Below are 25,726 nucleotides of genomic sequence, written 5' to 3'. Positions count from 1 at the left end.
ACCCTTCGGAGTGGAGTTTTCCTTGTAGTAACTTCTGTAAAGCCAGATTTGTGGCTAGGTACCGTTTGAATTTGTTTTTGTCATGGAATATCTTGTTTTCTCCGTCAATGGTTATTGATAATTTCACTGGGTATAGTAATCTTGCCTGGTATCTGTGTTCTCTTAGAGTTTGCAGAACCTCTATCCAGGCCCTTCTGGCTTTCATGGTCTCTGCTGAGAAGTCAGGAGTAATTCTAATAGGTTTGCCTTCATATGTTACTCGTCCTTTTTCTCTTGCCGCTTTTAATATATTTTCTTGTTCTGTATATTTTGTGTTGTTATTATTATGTGGCGGGAAGATTTTCTTTTCAGGTCTATTCTATTACATGTTCTGTAGGCCTCTTGTATGCTCGTATGCATCTCCTTCTTCAAATTGGGGAAATTTTCTTCTATGATTCTATTAAAGATATTTTCTGGGCTGTGGAGTCGGTTGCCTTCTCTTTCCTCTATCCCTATTATTCTCAAGTTTTGTCTTTTCATGGTGTCCTTGATATCTTGAATGTTCTGTGTCAGGTACTTTCCAGATTTAGAATTTCCCTTGATGCTTGTTTCCAGTTCTGCAATTGTATCTTCAAGTGCCAATATTCGTTCTTCCATTTCTTGCCATCTGTTAGATAAGGCCACCTCTGAGATGCTTGCTTTCTTTTCTGATGCTTCTCTTTTTTTTTTTTCATTTTTTTCTCCTTTATTAATTTCTCCTTGTTACATCTCAATGGTTATCCCATCCCTTGTATCCTCCCATTCTTCCCTCCCTCCCATTTCCCCCTTATTCCCCTCCCCTATGACTGTTCCTGAGGGGGATTACCTCCCCCTGTATATGTTCATAGGGTATCAAGTCTCTTCTTAATAACTTGCTGTCCTTCCTCTGAGTGCCACCAGGTCTCCCCCTCCAGGGGACATGGTCAAAGGTGAGGCACCAGAGTATGTGAGAAAGTAGACACTGTCAAGAGAACAAAGCGACAGCCTACAGACTGGGAAAAGATCTTCACCAACCCTACATCTGACAAAGGTCTAATATCCAAAATATATAAAGAACTCAAGAAATTAAACACCACCAAACCAAATAACCCAATTGAGAAATGGGGCTTGGAATTAAACAGAGAATTCTCAACAGAGGAATATCAAATGGCTGAGAAACACTTAAAGAAATGCTCAACCTCCTTAATCATCAGGGAAATGCAAATCAAAACAACTCTGAGATTCCATCTTACACCCATCAGAATGGCTAAGATCAAAAATTCAAGCGACACCACATGCTGGCGAGGATGTGGGGAAAGAGGAACACTCCTTCATTGCTGGTGGGAATGCAAACTAGTACAACCACTTTGGAAATCTATCTGGTGCTATCTCAGAAAAATGGGAATAGGGCTTCCTCAAGACCCAGCTATTCCACTCCTTGGAATATACCCAGAAGATGCTACAGCAAACAACAAGAAAATTCTGATGCTTCTCGATCACATTTTTCTTCCGTGTGTTCCTTTATGATAGCTTCCATTTTTATCTTCAGGTCTTGAACTGTTTTAATGATTTCCTTCATCTGGTTATTTGTATTTTTCTGAAATTCTTCAAATGCCTCTTTATATGACTCTTTTAAGTCTTCAGCCCTCTTGTTTGCCTCCACCTGCATTTGTTTACAGATTTTATTTGTTTCTTCCATTATCATCTTATTTACTAAGGACTTGAGGTCGTTTTCTTGAATATCAGTTGTTGTTGGGTTCTCCAGGTTGTTTTCATTGGGATTGCTGGGATCTGGAGATGCCATCCTGTTTTGGTTTTTGTTAGCATTCTTTCATTGTCCTCTTGTCATTTTGGTGACTCTGATGTTGGGAGGTGGTTTGTAGTGACCTTCCTTGCTTGGGAGTGTATAGTTGATGCCTGATTATAGGTAGGGTGCCCTTGCCTGTGGGGATCAGGGGGTATTTCCCTGGACAAGGCAGATGATTCAGATTCTACTCCTGGAGATTCTTCTCAACACCTTAGGCTCCATGCTGAGTCATGCAACGTAGGTTTCTGTTTGGGCCTTTTCACCTTACTCCTGTAATTTAGATCAGCAGTTTTGGGATCTAGAGTAAGGACAGCACACAAGATCTCTGGTTGTGTAGGTTGATCCCAGTTGCCTGTCCTTCCTGTTGTTTTGTATCCAAGACCCCAGGTGGATCAGATCTTCTGGGTTGTAGCTGTCTTTTAGCTTTGCCTCTATACTCTATAGGAGAATCCAGCCCCTCCCATGAATTTGGGAGTTCTTGCTGAGTTTGCAGGAGCTGATCCACCTAGGGTCTGCCTGTTGGAGATTACAGGATCAGTGCTTTGTAGGCCTGAGACAGTGTGGTTTCACGCCACTGGCAGTATCCAAGGAGGCAGCAATTTCCACACCCCGGTATGCCAGGATACCCCCAGATTGCTTTAGGTCAGCAGTTAGACCATGCAAGCACGACCCACAGCTCTCTATATATCGTGGGAGGTCCTGTCGCACCCACAAGAATGGACCCAGCTAGGTTTTGTTGCTTGGGGAGTGCCAGGTCAGTGCCAGCAGCCCGGGGCCGGCAGCTGGCAACAGTAGAGATTCAGACCACTGGCGGGAATTCCCTGTATCTTCTCTTTCTGCCAGTGAAAGCCAGAATGCTCCCAGGTCGCTTTAGGTCAGCAGTTAGACCTGCAAGCAAGACCCACAGCTCCCGATAACGTGGGCTGTCCCACCAGGCTGTGGGAGCAGTCCATGCTGGTTTCTAACTGCCCCTGTTTACAGGGTCAGTCCCTTGTGTCTGGCTTCAGATTGGGCCCAGGACACAGTCTGCGAGCAACTTGCCAGCTCTAGCTGTTTTTGGTGAGACCTGCCACCTATGTTTCCACTCAGGCTAGGCAGGTGACCTCTGCAATTTGGTGTGGTGTGGATGGAAAGGTTGAATGGTAGTGTCACCCTATTCGCTGACACACCTCAGGTTTGGGGCTCCAGAAAATCCCCTCCCCAAATGGTGAGTTTGTGTTTTATGTGCCTGCTGCAGCTTGGTTGTGGATTCCGTTTCAGAGTTTGGGGAGTGTGTTTAGCACCTCTGGGCTGTTGCTTGTCCCGGTGTTAGACGCACTGGTGGTCTGCAGAGTTTGGGGCCCCACTCACCTACAGTTCTCAAAATCCAGCAGTCTGTGGCTCCATTCACATCCCTGGTCTCCTCGAAGTAGATCAGCTATGGTGCCTACTGGTCGACGCCATCTTGGAATTCCCAGTCTCCCTATATTAAGTAATGGTGATCTGTGTGTTACATTTGAAGGAATTCTGTCCAGGGTTTTCTCCTGGAACATATAATCAAGTACCAGGTGTCTGGGCTAAAACCATTATTCCAAATGCAGACACCACACTCTTTGCTTGCTTGTTTGTGGGTACCGCAAACAAAACCAAAGTAAAACTCAAATGGCCCAAAAATCAGTTAGAAACTAAGATTTCCATTGCTGAAACCATTAGGGGCTCCTTATGAGATGTGTGTCCGTGTGTTTGTAGTTGATCCAGACAGTGGACAACATGAGATGTTTTCAAGAGAGCCTATGCATTTCTGATGTGTGCTTTTTTTCCTCTGGAAGGATGGAAGAAGAACAGCAGCAAGGGAATTCAAAATCACCTCAAAAGAAAATAAAGATAGTTGAATTCAAGAGAAAGAAATGTGTCAGGTTTCTGCTACCTCCTGAAACTGACGGGAAAAGTAAACCATATTCCCCACAAAGTGCAGATGAGGAGATGTTCAAATATGAATACGACAACTGCCAGAGGTGTGGGGGGACTACATCTGGCATTCCTGCGAGGACCAGCGGGACTGAAGCAAACTCTCATTTGTCCCCTTGTGATAAGCTAACACCGGCACTGAGTAACTTGACCCTCAGCCCTCATACCCCCAACCGCTGTCTTGTGCGAGAAAGGGTACATAAAACAGAGAAGCGAATGCAGTTGCCTCAGACAAGCAAGAGGATGTTTCAAAGGTTTCTCCGTGAAAGAACAAAATGTCTCCGATGTTGTCATCCTTATGTGGAGGAAGATCAGAACATAGATGATGATGAGCAGCAACACCACCAATTCCTCTGGTGAAATCTTTTGGGGGATCCTGGACATGAGGAGTAACAATGTCCAGCCTGGTTCCAATAATACCATCAGACTGTGATTCAAATCTATTCCACAAATGTAGCAGACTTGTCCTTAGTAGTGTTAGCATCCTCCCTGAGGCATTCTGGGAAGGGATGCTCCTTGGCAAGGGTGACCAGATAGCAGATGCTTCTACACTCCCCAGTGCTGCTGTTCCCATGGGGCTAGCTACCATTTTCCCCTCCTCGGATTTCAGAATTTCCCCCCCAATACATGGTGCCAATAAAGTTACAACATCTGTGTAGAGTTTCTGTCTTGCTGAATTCCAAACCACTTCCATTGTATTTTATTGACTGGCACTGTGAAGGAGCACTAGGCCTGAGGGAGGTTTGTCTGTGTGTGTGTGTGTGTGTGTGTGTGTGTGTGTGTGTGTGTGTGTGTGTGTGTGATTTTTTGTATGTGTTTTCTCTCTGTATATGAAATTTTGTTTCAATAGTATAGTTTCAGAAGACTTTGAATGTATAGAGCATTGTTCATCTAGTTAGTCCCTCTGATAGTTTATCTTACACTTTACACAACTAAAATACATCAAAAGCAGGGCCTAGTACTAGAATTGTGGGTGCATAGATCTCTCTGTCACTATAACAGATGTGTAAATTCATGCAGTCAGCACAGCAATCAAGTCTCTGACCCATCAGAAAACTGATGCTAGTGTTTCTGGTGACATGCAGTAGCATGCTAATACTGGGGCAGCCACTGGATTGTTCACCATTAATTTCTATTACCATTTCATTTTTTGAATGATAAATAAAGTGTTTGAGGCTTGCCTTTTTAAGTTAACACTGTGCCCTCAATTCTACATACATGATTATGTGTGTCAAAATTCTGCTTTTGGGGAGATGCAGTTGTGGGCAGATTGCTTGCTCAGGTGAGTGGGGCCTTTGGTTTGATTCCCAGGACCACAATTGAGGAGGAGAAAGATGAAATCTCTATTCCCGCTCCTTTTCATTGCTGTGTGCCATACCATGGTTTATGTGTGCCATGAGTTCTTTTGTCCTCTCACCAGTTGGGCATTTTGGTTCCCTGATTTTGGCTAGCTAGTATAAATACACCTACTGTGAACAATGGAATGAAGTAACAATAGTAGTAACTTTTCCTGTGGACACGTGATCCATGTAGTCTCAGGTTCTTGGGTCCTTTAACAGTATTAAGAGTTAACTGCATGCCATGTAGTAGTAGGTCTTAAGCATAATAAAAATTAGTCCATTACTCCTACATCATTTATGCCACTATCAGAGCAATGTATCTTACAGATTGGTTGCTGTTGTAAGTCACAGGCTTAGTAGCTGGGTGATGCTAATGATCGCCTGTCTCCTTTGGTAGCCTGCAGAGTACTTTTGAGCACCAATGAAGCTAATCATTAGGGTTAAATATTTCAGTTGGGCACTAGTTTGTGATTAACTTTGGAGCTCATACCTGTCAAGCAAAGTTCTCTGCTTTCAATCTCCACCAAAAACAAACAAACCCACAATTCATGTCCCCTCTAGTAGTCTTATGCAAGCTCTTTTGGCCTTTCCTTCTAGCTCATTTCCATTCTTTTGTGACACATGCCAATGGGGAGAGCACTTTTCTACAAGGCACTCCATGGCCATCACCTGTGGTAACATCCAGAGTGAGTAAAAGGAACCAAAGAATGAAACACCCACACAACAACACAAGACAAGTAAACTGTGCCAAGAAGCATTTCACACTTAATTCTCCAGATGACTGGATCCCAGTGCAAAAAAAAATTTGCAAAGATTAAAAGTCAAGATTATATGCCTCCTGCAGAAGCAATAGGCCCTAAGAAAAGGAATTTAGCTGAAACAGAAGAGAAGTACTTGAACACAGAAACTATGAATATGTTTTAAATCCTTAAAGAGGATATAAATAAATACATTAACAAAGACCATGGAAATACAACCAAATACTTGAAATATACCCAGAAGATGCACTTTCACACAACAGGGATACATGCTCAACCATGTTCATAGCTGCCTTATTCATAATAGCCAGAACATGGAAACAGCCTACGTGTCCCTCAGTAGAAGAATGGATAAGGAAATTGTGGTACATTTACACTATGGAATACTACTCACTTATTAAAAACAAGGAATTTCTGAAATTTGTGGGCAAATGGATTGATCTAGAAATTATCATAATGAGCGAGTTCACCCGGAGACAAAAAGAGTCAAATGGTATATACTCACTTATATTGAGACACTAGTCCAAGGGGTATGTCCCCATGAAAAACTTTACCTACCAGGAAAGTGGGTCAGAGGAGAGGACATCCTATTGAGACTTTAGGGGTAAGAAGCCTGGGAGAATGAGGAAATAGAAGGATCCAGAGGGTCCTGGAAAACTATAGGCGGGTCTGGGCCCTGGGGTCCTCCTCAAACTATGGCACCAGCCACGGAAAATATAGGTAGTAAACTTCAAACCCCTACCCAGTCTAGCCGATGGACAGGACATTCTCCACCGTTAAGTGGAGGAGATCTGACTTTCACCCAAACTCTGGTGCCCCATATTGGACCATGTCCCTTGGATGGGGAGGCCTGGTGGCACTCAGAGGAAGGATAATAGGTCACCAGAAGAGACTCGATACCCTATGAGCATATACAGGGGGAGGAGGTCCCCCTTAGTCACAGACATAGGGGAAGGGAGTAGGGGGGAAGTGGGAGGGAGGGAGGAATGGGAGGATACAAGTATGAGCTAACAATTGAGATGTAATATGAATAAATTAATAAAAAAATAACAAAAAAAAGAAAAAAGAAAATGTCAGAGGAAAATATTATCATACAAAGACAAACTTGTTAGAATTACACAGGCCTTCTTTGTGGAACCAGAAGGGCGTGGACAGATGTGCTCTGGACTCAAGGGGATCACAGATGCCAGCTGAGACCACTATACCTAGCAAAACTTCCAATCACTAAACATAGAGAAAATAAGCTATTCCATCCTAATGTCAAATTTAAACAATATATATCTAAAAATCTAGCCCTGCAGAAGTTGTTAAAAGAAAAACCCCTACCTAAAGTAGTTAACTATATTCCTGAAAACACAGGAAATAAACAACCTTATGCCAAAAAGTCAAAAGAAATAAAGCAGAGAGAGAGAGAGAGAGAGAGAGAGAGAGAGACAGAGACAGAGACAGAGACAGAGACAGAGACACAGAGACACAGAGACACAGAGACACAGACACAGACAGAGACACAGAGACACAGACACAGACAGACAGAGAGACAGACAGACAGAGAGACAGAGGGACAGAGGGACAGAGGGACAGAGAGAGTCACATACATAGCGTAAGCACCACCAACAGCAACTAAATAACAAGAACCAACAATCATTGCTCCTTGATATCACCCAATATCAATGGTCTCAATTCCCCCATAAAAAGGCACAGAGTACCAGAATGGATGCTAAAACAGGATCCATTCTTCTGCTGCATCTTAGAAACAAACATTACCATCAAAGATAGACATCACATCAGGGTAAAGGGTTGTAAAAATAGATATTCCAAGCAAATGGACCTAAGATGCAAGCCAATGTAGCCATTTTAATATCTAGCAAAATAGACTTCAAACCAAAACTAATCAGACAAGATAGGGAAAGACACTACATACTCATCAAAGAAATAATCCACCAAAAAGACATTGCAGTTCACAGACAGAAATTAAACAGAGAAATACTGGACCGATCAGACATTATAAATTAAATAGACCTAACAGATGTCTACAGATACTTTCACCCAAATACAAAATGTTGGTACGTTCTTCTCAGTATCTCATGGAACTTTCTCCAGAACTGACCATATACTCCATCACAAAGCAAGTCTAAACAGACACAAGAAAATTGAAATAACTCTCTGTGACACCACCAGAGATTGGCTGGATATCATCATCAATAGAAACAACAGAAAGCTCAAGGACACTGAAAGATCCTGTCCTGGATGGAAAATGGGTCAATATAGAAATAAAAATAGAACTTAAAGACATTCTAGGATTCAGTGAAAATGAATTAAAAAACATACCCAAACTTGTAGTTTTAATTGAAAATCACAGATTGTTCTACTTTGCCAATAAAGACTCAGGAGCCAAAAGTTGGGGTGAAATCCTACTATCTGAGAGAGGCAAAGAAAGCACCCAGTTTACCTTTCGAACCAGCTCATGTCCTGATGTAACAGGCCCAAAGGGCTCACTAGCTCAGCTGACAGCCAGGAAGAAAAGGCAAACAAACAAACAAAACACAAAAACAAAAAACCAAAAAAAAAAGCCCAAGGCGAAAAAAATGCTTGCTAGTTCAAAAATCAAAAAGCCCAGTAAGCCAAAGGCGAAGGAGCTAAGGAGCTCAAGAGCTAGAGAGCTAAGAGCCAAAGAGCTAAAGCTAAAATCCTAAGAATAAATACTCAGAGTAAAACCCGAGAGCTAAAAGTGCCAAAGACCCCTCTACTTCTACACACTTTCTTAAATACCCTTACCTCAAATGTCCTCTTACTCTTTAATGCCTGCCAGCTGGTTTCTTGCTCCACCTCTTGACCTAGGGTTAACTTTATTAAATCCTGTGTACAGACAGCTTGTGGATTAAAGGCATGTGTTAGGGCTCAGGCACAACAAATAAAAGACAAATATTAAAGTTCACAATCTTGGGGATCACATGGAGATCAAATATTCTGCAACACAAACTTATAGGACACAATGAAAGCAATGCGAAAAGGAAATTCATGGAACTAAGTGCCTATATTTAAAAAATTGGAGAGATCTCATATTAGCAACTTAACAGCACACATTAAAGGTCTACAACAAAAAAGTGATCACATTCTGGAAGGGTAACCACAGGAAATGGTCAAACTGTGGGCAGAAACCAATAAAGAGAAACAAAGAACACTACAAAGAATCACTGAAACAAAGTGGTGGTTCCTTTAGAAAATCAACAAACAAGACAAACTCTTATCCAAACTAACTAAAAGGCAGAGAGAAAATATCCAAATGACCAAAAACAGAGACAAAAACAGGGAAAATACAAAATGCACATAGGAAATCCAGAGAATTATTAAAGATATACTTTAAAAACCTGAACTTTTTTTTTCTGATTTCCCTTTTTTTTTCTTTTTTTTCTTTGTTTTCTCCTTTATTAATTTATTCTTGTTACATCTCAATGGTTATCCCATCCCTTGTATCCTCCCATTCTTCCCTCCCTCCCATTTTCCCCTTATTCCCCTCCCCTATGACTGTTCCTGAGGGGGATTACCTCCCCCTGTATATGTTCATAGGGTATCAAGTCTCTTCTTGGTAACCTGCTGTCCTTCCTCTGAGTGCCACCAGGTCTCCCCCTCCAGGGGACATGGTCAAAGGTGAGGCACCAGAGTATGTGAGAAAGTAATATCCCACTCTCCACTCTACTGTGGAGAGTGTTCTGTCCATTGTCTAGATCTGGGTAGGGGTTTAAGGTTTACCGCCTGTATTGTCCTTGGCTGGTGCCTTAGTTTCAGCGGGACCCCTGGGCCCAAATCTGCCTATCATAATGTTCTACTTGTAGGCTTCTAGGGAAGAGCCTGGAACATATTGGCACAGGAGACAACTTCCTGAACAGAAGACCAACAGCCCAGACATTAATGTCAACAATTAATAAATGGGACCTCATGAGGCTGAGAAGCTTCTGTAAGGCAGGAGACACTGTCAAGAGAACAAAGCGACAGTCTACAGACTGGGAAAAGATCTTCACCAACCCTACATCAGACAAAGGTCTAATATCCAAAATATATAAAGAACTCAAGAAATTAAACACCGCCAAACCAAATAACCCAATTGAGAAATGGGGCTTGGAACTAAACAGAATTCTCAACAGAGGAATATCAAATGGCTGAGAAACACTTAAAGAAATGCTCAACCTCCTTAATCATCAGGGAAATGCAAATCAAAACAACTCTGAGATTCCATCTTACACCCATCAGAATGGCTAAGATCAAAAACTCAAGCGACACCACATGCTGGCGAGGATGTGGGGAAAGAGGAACACTCCTTCATTGCTGGTGGGAATGCAAACTAGTACAACCACTTTGGAAATCTATCTGGTGCTATCTCAGAAAAATGGGAATAGGGCTTCCTCAAGACTCAGCTATTCCACTCCTTGGAATATACCCAGAAGATGCTCCAGCACACAACAAGAAAATTTGTTCAACCATGTTCATAGCAGCCTTATTCATAATAGCCAGAACATGGAAACAGCCTAAGTGTCCATCAGTAGAAGAATGGATAAAGAAACTGTGGTACATATACACTATGGAATACTACTCAGCTATTAAAAACAAGGAATTCCCGAAATTTGTGGATAAATGGATTGAGCTAGAAATGATCATAATGAGTGAGTTAACCCAGAAGAAGAAAGACTCAAATGGTATATACTCACTTATATCTGCATATTAGCCCAAGGGGCATGTCCCACAAAAGCCTTCACTTATCAGGAAACTGAGACAGAGGGGAGGACATTCTAGTGGGACTCTAGATGAGAGAAGCATGGGAGAATGGCAAAGTAGAAGGATCCAGAGGGTCCTAAAAACCTGAACTTAAACAACTAGGAAAATCTAAAAGAAATGAATAATTTTCTTGCTAGACATTGCTTACTGAAGTGAAATCAAGACCAGAGACGAGATTTAAATGGACCTATAGCCCCAGAAGCAATCATTAACTTCTCCCAAACAGTAAAAGCCCAGGAATTTATCACAGAATTCTATCAGACTTTCTTTTTTATTTTAATTAATTTATTCATATTACATCTCAATTGTTATCCCATCCCTTGTATCCTCCCATTCCTCCCTCCCTCCAGCTTTCACTCTATTCCCCTCCCCTATGTCTGTGACTGAGGGAGGGGGACCTCCTCACCCATTATATGGTCACAGCCTATCAAGTCTCATCTTGGTAGCCTGCTTATCCTTTCTCTGAGTGCCATCAGGCCTCCCCACCAAGGGGAAGTGGTCAAATATGGGGCACCAGCGTTCATGTCAGAGTCAGTCCCCACTCTCCACACAACTGTGCAGAGTGTCCCATCCATTGGCTAGATCTGAGTAAGGGTTCGATGTTTACTGCCTGTGTTGTCCTTAGTTGGGGCTATAGTTTGAGCAGAACCCGTGGGCCCAGATGAACCCATGATGATGTTCTTCTTGTATGTTTCTAGGACCCTCTGGATCCTTCTATTTCCCCATTCTCCCCTACCTCTCTTACCTAGAGTCCCAATAGGATGTCCTCACATCTATCCACATCTCCTGGTAAGTGAAGACTTTGATGGGACATGCCTCTTGGTATAAAAGTGACTATATACCATGTGAGTCTTTCTGCTTCTGGGTTAACTCACTCATTATGATCATTTCTAGTTCCCTTCATTTATTCAGAAATTTTGGGATTTCCTTGTTTTTAATAGGTGAGTAGTATTCCATAGTGTAAATGTACCACAGTTTCTTTATCCATTCTTTGACTGAGGGACACGTAGGCTGTTTCCAGGTTCTGGCTATTATGAATAAGGCCACTATGAACATGGCTGAGCATATGTCCTTGTTGTGTGGTGGAGCATCTTCTGGGTATATTCCACGAGCTGTCTTGAGGAAGCTCTATTCCCAATTTTCTGAGATAGAGCCAGGTAGATTTCCAAAGTGGTTGTACAAGTTTGCATTCCCACCAACAATGAAGGAATGTTCCCCTTTCTCCACATCCTCACCAGCATGTGGTGTCACTTGAGATTGTGTGTGTGTGTGTGTGTGTGTGTGTGTGTGTGTGTGTGTGTGTTTGAAAATCACTTTATTGAAAGAAATGACAAGAACCAGTCTCCAAGCTCTCCAAGGAAATAAGTAACTCAGGATCAACAAATAAATAGGTGGTGTTCTTTCAGCCAGAAAAGGAACTGGAAGTACTGAAGAGCAAGCTCACCAGATGTTTCAGGAGAAGTGATCACTGTGGAGAGCCACAGATAGCAGCGCCCCCTGCTGCTTCCCCAGCACAATGCGCCCCTTTTGCGCATGCGCAGTGAGCAAGCCCCCCTTATGCGCATGCCTGAAGGCATAGCGTGAGGTGGTGTGATCTGAACAAGGTATAGTGTGAGGTGGCGTGATCCGAATGCACCAACCAAGAGCGACAACGTGGCAATCTCTGATAGGACCAGGCACACTATAAAGGTTCTGTGGGAGCTTTTCCCGGGGTCACTCTGGTAGTCAAGGTTCCTGAATAAACTACTGCGAGAAGAGTTCCCGGTGATGGTGTGTTTCCTGCTGGTCGGGGGTGGCATCAACAGATGACTGCATCTCAGGGACAGGTTCCTGCTGTTTGTTGTGCAATGGCTTGCATATCCCACAAAGATACCCCAAAGACATTCTGTTTAACTTGACTTGTTGTTAATAGTGTGTTTCTACGGCCTTTGTGTGGTCCCCTGGTGCAGGCACACTCTCTGTCTTCTGGCCTCACCCCACATCACTGAGAATTTTGGCACTGTTATGAGAACACCCCCCCTCCATTTAATATTCTTCTTCTGACTGATCACTTTTTCCAACCCATTTCCCTGATCTCATGTGAGAGGTAATGTAAAATTATATTAGGCAAAAGGATATACAATATTTCATGTCTTCTGATCTACAGAAAGGGAGAATTCCAGCTTAGTCAGCCTATGCTCAAGATTTCTTTGTGTATTGTAGACATGCAGGCATATGTAATCACTGAATGTAAATTTGTTCTGAAATGAAAGACATTAGCATTTCCTCTGCCTCTGTGTGATGCTCTCTTGCATGGGCATATGCTTGGTTGGCCATATAATTTGGACCCAAATGCTGCCATCATACCGAAGGGTAGCTGGTTCAAGTCACTCCTTATCTTTCTCCCAAACTATAATTTCCATTTGTATTTTTGTGCCTTGTTTCCTATTTTCCTTCATCCTACTTCTTTCATGCTCAAATATCTTCTTAAAAATTTATTTATTAACTTTACACTCCAGTTGTAGCCCTCTCCCTCCTATCCTATCAGTCCCTCCCCCTTCCCTATTACTCAGAGAAGAAGAGCCCCACCCACCAACCCACCCACTCCAGCTCATCAAGTCACATCAGGACTGAGTTTGTCCTATTTCCCTGTGGCCTGACCAGACATTCTTATCAGGAGGAAGTGATGGGAAAATCGAGTCCATGTCAAAGATGGACCCTGCTACCTTTACTAGTGGACCCGCAGAAAGCCTGAGCTGCTCATCAGCTTCATTTATGTAGGGAACCTAGGTCCAGTCCATTCATGGTCCTTAGTTGGTGCTTCAGACTCCAGAGGGCCCTCTGGGCCCTGGTTAGTTGGCTCTGTTGGTCTTCTTGTGGAGGTCCTATTACCAAAATGTCCTTTTGTCCTTCCTGACACTTTTACACCAGACTCCCTATGGAATGCCCAATATTTGGCTGTGAGTCTCAGCACCTGTTTAGAAACACTGGGTGCAGCCTCTCAAAGGACAACTGTGCTAGGCTCCTGTCTCCAGCATAGCAGAGTATTGCTAATAGTGGCAGGGATTCGCTCTCTTACATGGAGTGGGACTTGGCTTGGGCCAGGCATTGGTTGGACATTCCCTCAACGTCTGCTCTATCTGTTGTATCTTTATCCCTGCATGTCTTATAGGCAGGGTAAGTTTTGGATGGAAGTTTTTTGTGGATGTATTGGTGTTCTTTTTTTTTTTTTTAATTTATTCTTGTTACATCTCAATGGTTATCCCATCCCTTGTATCCTCCCATTCTTCCCTCCCTCCCATTTTCCCCTTATTACCCTCCCCTATGACTGTTCCTGAGGGGGACCTCCTCCCCCTGTATATGCTCATAGGGTATCAATCACTTGAGATTTTGATCTTAGCCATTCTGATAGGTGTAGGTCTATACTCCTCAAATTAATCCACAAAATAGAATGGAAAGATTTATGCCCAGTATACTTTAGGAAGCCACAGTTACCCTGATACACAAACTACCTAAAGACTCAACAGCAACAGCAAAAAGAAAATCACAAACCAATTTAATTATGAGCTTAGATGCAACAGGACTTGACAATACACTTGCAAACCAAATCCAAGAACACATCAAAAAGATCATCCATTCTGATCAAGCAAGCTTCCTCCCAGAGATGGACTGAAGGTTTACTATATTAAATCTATCTATTTAACCCACCATATAAACAAACTGAAAGAAGATACCACATAGTCATATCATTAGATGCTGACAAAATCCAGCAAACCTTCTTGATAAAAGCCTTGGAGAGATTTGGGATAAAAGGGACACGCCAAAACATAATAAAGGCAATTTACAACAAGCCTAGCGCTAACAGTAAATTAAATAAAGAGAAACCCAATGCAATTCAACTAAAATTAGGAACAAGTCAAGGCTGTCCACTCCGTAGTTCTTCAATGTAGTACTTGAAGTTCAATCCAGACCAATATGACAACTAAAGGGGATCAAGGGGCTACAAATTGGAAAGGAAGAAGTCCAAGTATCATTATTTGTATATGATATGATAGTATTCATAAGCCATCTCAAAAATTCTACCAGGCATTTCTACAGGTGAAACACATCTAAAATAAAGTGACTAGACACTAGATCAACTGAAAAAATTCAGTAGCTCTCTTGTATGCAAATAAGAAATGGACTATTAAACAAATCAGGGAAAAAATATCCTTCACAATAGCAACAAACACTATAAAATATATTTGGATAACCCTAACCCAGCAATGGAAAGACTTCCATTACAAGAAATTCAAGTCTCTGCAGAAAGAAATTGAAGATATCAGAAGATGGGAAGATCGCCCATGCTCATGGATTGGCAGGATTAACATAGTAAAAATGGCCATCTCACCAAAAGCAATCTACAGATTTAATGCAATCCCCATCAAAATGCCTACACAGTTCTTCACAGATCTTGAAAAGACACCACTCAACTTCATGTGGAAAAATTTAAAACCCTGGATAGCTAAAAGCAATCCTATACTGTAAAAGAGCTTCAGGAGGTAGTTTTTGGCCTCGAGTGGAGAGAGTGGGTCAGCAGCACAGCCACAAAACCTTAGATCTGCAATTTGTCCTGCCTGCAGAGTATACAGGCGTAACTGCCCTCTGCTCAGCAACTGAGGAAGCAGATTCAGTTGCTAGTAGCAACTGACGCCCGCCCCCAGGATACAGGACTTCTCTGTTTGCTAAAGGGTAAGATCCTGTCTCCCCACACAGATTCCAGAAGGACATTTTTCTGGGGATCCTCAGGAAAAGGAGCACCCTCTCAGTCACAGTTCAGATATTAGGGAATGGGTGCACAACGGCCTACAGAAAGAGAAACTCACGGAGGCGGCCAGTGGCTCTCTTGGATCAGGCAGCCTGGGAAGGGAAATTGGCAGGGGAACCAAGCATCCTCACACATGCGTTCTGTTTCCTCTTCTGAAGGATGGTGGCAAGGGAGAAGGAGAGGGGGGCAAGGGCAGGGAGAGGGCGCTCTGAGCTACATGTCCTTTTGCCCTGGATGAACTGCCACTGTCCCTGTACCATACAGGTAAAGAAGGGCAGCTCCCAGGAAGCAGAGGGGCAGCTCATTTCCTGGGGGAGACTCTAGTGGATGTTCCTCCTTTGCCATTGCCATTAGGTCCTACCAAAGTGTCACCTTGACCGGAGTCTGTCTCTTGCAAATAGGAAGTAGTTCTTCGCACAAAGAGCCAAAAGGACCTCCACAGCTCAGATTTGAGAAACAGTCACTGTGATCTGGATTACTGGATCTTAACAATCAGTGTCTCCCCCTGCCCCGCCCTCGTCCCCACTTGAGGGTGACCATTTAGAGGGCAGGGTCAGGAGTGACTAGGAGTCAATCAATTAATTGTTTATATAATCTGTCACCTTGAAGAAGTCTGATGGTTGGAGAGTGGAAGGATTTGTCTTTTATTTTGTGTTCTGTCTTTCTCTCTGTCTTTTGCCCACCCTCCCCATACATACCACACACTATACCTTTTTGGTTGCTGAGGTTGAGCATGTCCCCCCAACGCTCACACAATACAAGCTTTCTCCTGTGACTAGCAGAGGAATGAGTTAGTGAGATGCTTAGCAGTTGGGCTGCAGGGAAGTTGTGAAGGTAAGGCCAGCTTGCCTTCAGATGGCCCTTACTGTGTGTCTGCGTTGCTTCTTTAGGTGTCTTTTCTGAGCAGATGCATGTGTGGGGGTGGGGGAGGGGTGTACACATGCCCAAGCACAAGTGTGTGTTAGTCAGAGCTTCACAAATTCTTCAGGAGGTGGCCACCTTGATTGTGGAAACAGTCTTTCTCTTGGATGGGAAGTAAATGATTTAGCTGGGCTTGCTGGCTACTGCACCCACCCGACCAGTCAGTGACCCACCAGATCTAGGATGCTGAGGGCATGCCTCCAGGCCTGGCCTGGCTTTCTGCCATTGACTCAGGTACCTACGCTTGTGCTGGGAGCACCACTAGTGTCTCATTAACTCCTCAGACCCTTCTCAGTGGCGTTTCATAGGTCCAACTTGAACACACAGTGGATTTGTGTTTTCCGTCTGAACTGCTGTGAGCCCATATTTGTGGCTACCCTTGTATATCCACATGTCCAGGAAAACGTGGGCGGGACAAATTGATCTGAAGGGCTTAAAAAGAAAAAGAAAAACAAACTGGCCACAAGTTTAGGTGGATGTGGAAGACTGGGTAGAATGGAAAAATGGGAAGAGTTGTCATAAGGGGGTGAATATAATGAAAACACGTTGTATGAAAATTTCACAGAACCAATAATGGTGATTTTAAGTTATTTGATAGACATCATGACCCCTCAGCTTCTCCCTCATTTCCTGTATCAACTGAGGGTGCTGTCTCCTTGTCCTGTGCATCCCTCCAATGAGCTGAAGCCATGCTGCTTGGCCTTGAAGCCTCCAATACTGTGGCCTCAGTCAGGTTTTGCATGAGTTTTGCAGTGTAGCCATTCATTACTGAAAGTAGTTTCCTTAGGCAGGAGACTGCATGTTCACTGGGTATTAGTGCCAGGGCGTTCCCTGTCACAGGATATTTCTGAAGTCCAGACCCTGATGCTTACTGAACATAAGAATTCTAGGAAACAGAACTTATGAAAATCTGAGGTTAGAGCCAGGCAAGATTGCCATCCTGTGTGCCCCAAAGACACAGGATGTCTTGTGTTCAGTTCCTGGAACCCATGTTATGGATGGAGAGAGCACACTTCCCTGTGTTGTCTTCTAGTATTCACACGTGTGTCAAGGCAAGCACATCTGTGAGCGCGCACACACACACACACACACACACACACACACACACACACACACACACACTTGAAATGTAAGAAAGTAATCAGAAAACTTTGGTAATTGTGTCCCTGAAAGCACCTGACTTCACAACACTCAGGGAAGACGCCATCTCCAGGTTCCCAGGCGCCCAGCAATATGAGGAAGCCCATTTGCAGAACATTGCTTGTTTAACCCAATGCCTTCCCCAGCCACCTGCAGAGGCAGCAAAGGATGGGGTAACAGAAATGTCCCCACAGGCTGGCAGAGGACCCAGGAACTGCTTGCTGGAGACACACTTCTTCCTGCGCACCTGCACTTTACGCTCATCCTCTATGCCCTCGATTAACTCGACTGAAGGAAACAACACATGGACCCTCTAATGCAAGAGAGCCAGACAGGTTAAGAGATGCTCGAGACCTCTAAAGCTGTCTTCCTTTGTTGTCCATACAGTTTGGAAGTAGTCAGCTACACGTTGTGGGGCCTATGGGGACAAGCCTGCTCCTCAGGTGAGCTTGCCACAAACTCTGCAGAGAAGAGTACCCTCAGTAGCTGCTGGGAAAATGGGCCAAGCAGGTAATTGGCTGTCTCATTTGGACAGGACTCTATCAGCTCAGAAAGCCTTAATATTACAGAACGTGTGTGGGCTTTAGGCTACAAGGGCGCCTGTCAGGGCAGCAGAATTGGCCTTTTGGAGGCTTAAAAGCAATGTTTCTTTTTCTTTTTCTTTTTCTTTTTTTTTTCTTTTTTTTTTTTTTTTTTTTGTCCCTTCTCCTGGTAGCCTTGTTTTCCATCCCTCATGCCCAGATTGCCCCGAAGCCTTATAGAATGACCATTGACTTCAGGAAGGAGAGGCTTTTCCCTCCCACAATTCACCTGTGTGTTGTGTACCTAGATACCATGAGGAAAGGAAATCTGCCAAAGTCTAAAGTTTGCTGAGCAATCCCAGCATCCCTCCCACAGCAACATTTGTGTGAAAGTCAAACCTTAGGCCAAGCTCTGGAAGCTTGCAGAGAATGGAAATTTTGAGTGCCACCATCCAGAAAAGCTGTAACCCCACGAAGATGCTCTTTCCAAGAACGCATCAAACTCTGTCCATCCCTCCTAAACAGTCTTCTGTTCTCCATGTGTTTCATGTTCACAGCACACAGGGCATACCATGAGACCTCACTGTAAACGCAGAGTCGTAAGTAAAGATGAGTGTCTGTGGGAATAGTGCCCATTGATTGGACTTGCTCATGACTGTTTGCATTCAAAGGATGAGGTAGGGAAGAGTGAACACTGAGGTGGGTGGTCGCCAGGGGTTGGAGGGGAGAGACTGTGTGGAGAGGAGGGAGGGCAAGATGCAATCAGGGTGTGTAAAGTAAACCAATAACTTAGCTAATAATGTTTAAAAAATTAAAAGCTAAGGTGGATCTACAGAGGAAGACAGGTGATGTTGACCTCTGGCCCTTACAGGTACACCCACAGATGTGCTCTCACAATCACACACACACACACACACACACACACACACACACACTACAAAATAATGAAAATAACCTGTGGTGAAATTTCCATTTACTAGGGCGCTGCCAGGGGTGTTTGTACACCTTCCCTTCTTTGTTTTTCATTCTTAGGATCAAACTCAAATTAGGTCAAAACTGATTTGTTTTTCTCAGTCTTGCAGATGAAAAGAACAAGTGAGTTCCAGTTTGAGTCTGCCACAATACAACAAAATGGCATAAATATTATGGTATTCTTCATCTGCTAATATTTTTTGTTATCAAAGGGAATACATTCAAACTATTTTAAGCATGTTAGGAGTTTTCAATTGTTTCTGAAATGATTATATGCTAATTCTAAACATTGCATTGAAAATAAATTTTGTTTCTAAGATATTTAAAAAAAGAATGGAGCCTGAGCTGGGTGTGGCAGCTGTAGCCTTTAATCCCAGCACTCAAGAGGCAGAGGCAGGGACATCTCTATGAATTTTCTGCCAGTCTGTTGTATTTAGTTAAGTTCCAGGACAGCCACAGGTAAAAGAGAAAACAAAACACTATTCCACCCTTGCCCCCGTCAACCAACCAATCAAAAATTAATGGAGGCTGAGGGAAGAGTTCCTGGGTATTCCTGTCCCATGTGACTAACTGTCCTGCCCTTTAAGCTTGTTCCATTTTGTTTTCTCTCAGAGCTTTATATTCACACCTGGCCACGTGTCACTGTGATGGCACCAAAATGCATCGCATTCCTGCTGGAATGGCTGGATGGGACACATGACAGAGGAGCAATTGGGCGCACGTGGTGGTGGACAGGCAGGAAGGGGGTACACTGCTGGGTACTCAGCATGCTCTTTTCAGGCACCTGCAAGGTGTAGTTCATCCCAGTCTCCAGCACCACCCACAGCAGTATGTTACCCCAACAACAACCCATTCCTTTTATACCCTGTTTTTCTTGATTTGGGGGACAACCCTTGAATGGGCATTGTGATTCTCAAGCTCCGTGGAGAGATTCTGCTTGGTATCTTCTGCTCCCTCATGATGTCAAATCTCAGGGCACAGGTGTTAGTGATTTTACTTGTAATGCTCACCACATGACACCAACATATGCCTCATCATGACAAATGAAGATATGGCCATTTCCACGTGCCAAATACAGTGAAGTCATGCAGAATATATTCCTGGTTTGCTTTGGTTTGATTTGAATGATTGGTTTTGGTCAAGCTTAGTTAATGCGGCATGATGTTTGAAATATCAAATTTCCTTTGTTCTATACCCAAATAATAGTATGTCTCTGTGTGTGTGTGTGTGTGTGTGTGAGAGAGAGAGAGAGAGAGAGAGAGAGAGAGAGAGAGAGAGAGAGAGAGAGAGAGAGAGAGCGAGAGAGAGAGAGAGAGTATGTGTTTGGTGTGTTCTGTTATCTTCAGAATTTATTTGTCCACCAATCAGATCACAGACACTGAACAGTACTCCATTTCTGGGCTTTTGTGGAAGTGCCCTGCACGCAGGTAACAGGGCTGCCTTCACAGAAAGAGCAGCATCTGGAACACCTGGAGCTCCTCAGGTGTTCACAGACCTTGCTGCCACCATGAGGAAAGGTGCACACTCTCACTCAAAACTCAATGGTCCCTGCAGCTCATGGCCAGAGTCTATATCCTTACCCTCTCTGGATTAGCTTCACATGAGCATGCGCAGAGCACCTTCAGTAAACTGCCAACATTGAGAAGGCTCTGAAATACGGCGCATGCTCCTTCACACTTACACTTCAGGCCCATATCCTGTAAAATGAGGCTGGTCATGTGGCAGTCTCCATGCGACCTGGTTTTCCACCACTGGTAACCTAGGCAACCACCCACACTCGTTCCTGTCAGGAAAATCTTTTCTTCTCCCAGGTTATTGATTTCATCTGGCACAGTGGTTTCAGAATGAAATTAACAACCTATGCCTCTGCCACCACCTCCTTCCCAGAGCCCTCCCAGGGCCTCAAGCTGAGTCACGACATATGAGGAACACATATCTCCAACCTCCCCTGAGAGCAAATCAGAACGGTGCAGAGGGGAAATGTACATCTATTTGCATAGGGCTGCGCTGCTTGGCACGATGCAGCCATAGAGGTAAATCAGGTTGCACTGATGAAATGTATTCCAATGGCGTCACCATGACAACCATCAAGGCATAATCAGAATCCTTCTTGTAGCACCAGCTTTTGAAAGGTGCTTACGGTTTTGAGAGAAGCAGAGCGACACACCCGAGGCACTGAAGGGTGCTTAGGGAGATGCTGCCTGCTGTCTTGAGAGTGTGCGGAACACATGCTGGTCTTCTCGTGCAGCGAACAGTGTGAGGCAGGCACTGGGAGTGCACTGCGGTGGGGGGCTTCACTACTGAGGAAGAGGGATGGTGGAATTTGGAGGTAGATTGCAATTAATGAAAATTGTACAGCCTACGGCTGGGATCCAGGTGGGCAGGTAAAGTGTCTGCCATAAGGGCAGGAGGGTCTGAGGTTGGATGCCCAGCATTCACTCAAAAGCCAGGCTTGGCAGGGCATGCCCATAATCCTAATGCTGCTAAGCAGAATAAGAGGTCCAGCAGATGAAGGCAAATACAAGAGACCTGTCTCAAAACCCGTGATGGAGAGTACTATAGGGACACACTCAGAGGGAACTGCAGACCTCCACCCACACAGGCATGTGTTCCTACACTTGTGCGTGCGTGCACACACACATACACGCGCGCACACACGCACACAGAGGCAACACATATGGCACAGATATGATTGTGCAGAGTACCCCTGGAACGGGATTGAGAAATGCAACTAAAGGAGGTAAAGGTGATTAGTCAGTAGTCACTCTCAGGTGAGAGCATTAAAGGGCTCAAATAACCGAGGACAAAGTAGACGGGGCTACCTGATACTCAAGAGAGCCACCCTTTATGGAAAGCAAGGAGTGTGGGTGAGGTCTTCTGCAGCCACTCCTATGCCTGTGACAGAGGCCTTGGCCAAGCTCTCAGTGTTAGGATCCTTATGTAGTATTAAGTTTTCCGGGGATTGGGGTCCATGGAGTGTCCATGGAGTGTCCATGGAGTGTCCATGGAGGTGGACCTTGGGCCACGCGGTTCCATGACCTTCCTCCTACTCTGTCATCTACCTCTGAAGCTTTTCCACTGTGTACTCTGAAGAGGGGCACAGAGTGATGCTGGGTGCAGACGGGAGATCAGGAACACTACCAGGTAGGTGAAGAATCAGGCAGGGGAAGGTGTTACAGGAGGAAAACAGGGCAGCTACTACAGAGAGGGCCTGGAGAAAGAAATAGCAAAAGGGGGCATTGCTGTTTCAAAGGGAGAAGGGTTGCAAAGGAACCAGGCAAATTTGACTGGGATGGAACTTTAACTCTTCACACAGTCAGTAGCATGGCTCAGGCAATGTGTCACAAAACTCACACTATGTTGAACAAAGAAGGCATCTCCAGGGTCAGAGTGGAGATCACTACACAGTTTCTTTACCTCTCAGAACCACTGACAAAAGCACAGGATGGCATTCCAGTTCACATTAACATCAGGAGGCAGGTGCTCATAGAAGAGAACCAGTTTCACAGTTGGAACAGGGGATTTCATGCTGTCTGGTACAATCACAGGACAGGACGGACTTGAAAAGAGCAAATCAATTCCATGTCTAAGAAGTTAAAACACGCACATACGCCCTGGCCCGTCCGTCCGATAGGACAGTGAGAAAGGTGGTGCCCCCATACAGAGACTGCGGGTCAAGGAGCACATAAGAACGAAGAACGACAAACAGTACAGAGAGGGACACATCTCACACATGCTCCCCCAGTAGGCAAACGGCTCTCCTTGTCATGGCCAAATGGCCAGGGAGGAGGGTGAAGCTGCCAGGAGGCCTTCACTCACACGGTTATCAAGGCTCCCCACAATGGCTGGCAGGCATGCATTTCTAGGTCTCTGCCCTTCCGAGGATGTGCACTGGGCGCTGCTCCTGAGCTCTCAGCATCAGCTCCCCCTCTTGCCACCACCCCCCCCAGGACTCCAATTCAGTCCACTGGAAGTAGCAAGATAAAATGAGCCTGGAGGTTAATTGCAGGTTCCCTTTATGCAAGCATGGATTTCAGTTCCCACTTCACTGTGGTTGCTAGGCAGCAACCTAGAGCAATGGCCTGCTCCTCATTTGAAGGAGGCCCTCCTGCCCCCCATCCCACCCCTGTGGGGCACACAGCCAGGTAAACTGCTGTCCCGTTCATCAGTTCAAGGAGGGGTGCATTCTGCCCTTGCAGCTGACCTCTCAGATGATGAGTCTGGCAGCTACAAAGCACAGCGTGCACATATCCCCAATACGACCACTAATAAACCCATATAGAGGACTTTCCGCTGCTGGCTCTTGGCCACAAAGGGCGAACTTGAGGTAACTGCTCGCCCTCCAGCTTCTAGTCAAGAGGATGTGCATATACCCAGGCCAGGGTTACACACAGTGTCCTCACAAGAAATCTTGGGGCGTGTAAAGTAAGGCCCTACAGACATTCACCACTTATCACCGCTTTCTGAGCTCCTGCTGGTGCCACGAAACCTCCCTTCAGGGCAGCCCTCAGCCTGTCCTTGCTGCCCCCACCATGCATACTTGAGCTCCTCCTCCTTTTGCTTTATCATCTGAATGAAAGGCTGGCTTGCCTGGCCTGCCTGTGAGTCCTTATCTCATTAACCAGACAAAGAGCCAGAGGGAAGGAGTGGGGGAGGAAGGCACACAGTTCCAAACTCCCAAGCCAACCTCTGCTATGACAATGACGGAGTGACCACGTGGGAAATTCCTCCAGAGACCCACCATTTGTGGGGGCTAAGGAGGAAGGCTTCTCTCCTTCCATGTAGGTTCACACCACTGGATGGTTTACCCAACACAGTACATTGGGTAGGTGCCTTAAGCTTGGATTCCCTTGCTTCAGCTTCTGAAGGCTGCGAGTCAATCTGCCTCTCTATTACCTAGCACATGCATCCCATAATACCTAGTTATTCCTTAGTGGGAGTGGGGTCACCCAATACATTGACATCAAGAAGGCAAGTGGAAGACATATATAGCATACGTCTTCTCTGTATATACATATATACATAGATATACATATATAAACATATATATATATATATACATACAGTGGTGGTTCTAGTTAACAGGAGGATGAGAAAGGGGGCATTGAGTTCCATGGAAAATCAGTGAAAACCCTCAGTGTGGGAATCACATCATGGACATTCAGGGAACCCTGGTGCCCAGTTCTCTGCTGTATAGGCTAACACCCAGCGCCCCACCCACAAAGCCATGCTAAAAGACACAGGCGGAGAGTTGAGGCCTTTCCTAGGACACCTCCCAGCACAGCACAGGTGTTGGGGCTCATGCAAAGGCAGCTGTCTTGACCTCAGAAGAGTTCCGGCCCTGAGCTGGCAAGGCAGCACTGTCTGAATCCGCTTTCACCTCCATCCTCCGAGGGCCAGCTCCTCAGCCTGCTTCCACGCTGCTCTACTTGAGCATCCTCTGGAACATCCTCACGCCTTCCTGCGACCTCTCCAGCTGGCACATCTCCTCTGGCTCCTGCTGCTGCCGAGGCCCCTCTGGCAGAGGGCCGGGTCTGTTGGCTCCCAGGCTGAGGGTGAGGCCGCTGAGGCCCTGCACCAGCGTTTCCCAAGAGGGAGGGTTGGGGGCCGCGTTCCTCTCTCCACTCAGGCCTGCAATATTCGGCACATGGCCCTGGCATCGGAGCAGATTCTGGCCCCTGTCGCCTCTGACATCCCTTTCAAGGAGATAAGGTGCCATGTGATCCCGGTGCCAGCGTCTCGAGTGCCTCAGGAAGACTTTCTTCCTCTGAGGAAAGCCCTGCTTCTCCCAGTACTGCTGCCACAGGGCCTTCTTCTCCCGAGCCTGCTGCTGGAGCAGCCCCTCTGACAGAGGGGCAGGGACACCTGAGCCAGGGCCACGGCTGAGGTTCAGGCCACCGAGGCCCAAGCTTAGCTTCTCTGAGGAGGAAAGCTGAGGGGCTGCCGAGGCCTCTTGGGAGCTCTTCACAGCCGCCATGCGGGAGGGCACGGAAATCGACATCGGATCCCATTTCTGCAGTGGCTCCATGGGGTCTAGTCTCAGCTGGACACCACACTGAGCCCTGGTTCCAGGAGAAAAAGTGAAGGTGGAGGCTTGTGCAATAACTAGGCGATAGCGGGGAGGAATGTGTGCAGCCAGGAAAATCCAGACTGTAATAAGAGGTGAGAAGAGAAGAAAGAAAGCCCATGATTATTCATCTCACTTTGTCTGTCCCTCATCTTCAAAGTGGGGCCACCTCCCAGGCTTCTTCCAAGGGCCACAGGAGATGATGCCTGTCCAGAGAGCTTACACAGGGCATGACACATCAGCAGCGTTTCCGGCATGGCGCCTGGGATTCTTTCTCTGGCCTCACAGCTGATACGGAAGGCATCGTATGGGGAAGCACAGTGATTCTGGCCTCACTTCCCCCCAACCCTCAAGGGCAACTCTACTCCAATGAATGGACAGTAACAGGCATTCTTCTTACAAGTGTTTACATATATCCATGGGGGTAGAATTCTATGGGCTTATAAGGACCCTGGGACCGCACCCATATCTGACTTTTCACCTTACTTAGCATCACCTTGCCATGCTGGCTACAACCTCCTCAGTTGCTGACTTGATCTCTTCCATGAGCCGCACTGAGAGCGGAACCAACCTCGTCTTTGTGATCAGAATGACAGGATCCTGCAGACAAGGGACTTTGACTCTGAGGTGGCTCTTTCCTGTGGACCAACATGTGATCTTAAACTGAAGACTAGACGCGGCCTCTCCTCCCACTCATTGT

The 25,726-nt window shown here is 45.3% G+C and overlaps 1 protein-coding gene across 6 annotated transcripts in view; it reads right to left on the bottom strand.

The window, feature by feature from the left end:
* Positions 1-25,726, bottom strand: part of LOC311602305 (protein FAM156A/FAM156B-like) — a 152,931-nt gene that overhangs the window by 33,531 nt on the left and 93,674 nt on the right. For 3 of the 6 annotated variants that reach the window (XM_084790221.1, XM_084790222.1, XM_084790223.1), the window contains one exon: positions 22,351-25,109. The exons of 2 other annotated variants lie outside the window; for them this stretch is intronic. In XM_084790221.1, coding sequence (XP_084646347.1) covers positions 24,385-24,987 — 603 coding nt within the window. In that variant the 5' untranslated portion in view covers positions 24,988-25,109 and the 3' untranslated portion in view covers positions 22,351-24,384. Of the gene's footprint in view, positions 1-22,350; positions 25,110-25,726 lie in introns of those variants that run through there. One more of the 6 variants, XR_014780722.1, reaches the window with a different exon arrangement.

The sequence above is a fragment of the Acomys minous genome (genome assembly GCF_964271855.1).
Source record: "Acomys minous genome assembly, chromosome: 7".
NCBI lineage: Eukaryota > Metazoa > Chordata > Mammalia > Rodentia > Muridae > Acomys > Acomys minous.
The sequence above is the reverse complement of the archived record's forward strand: the minus strand, read 5'-3'. Positions and strand labels throughout refer to the sequence as shown.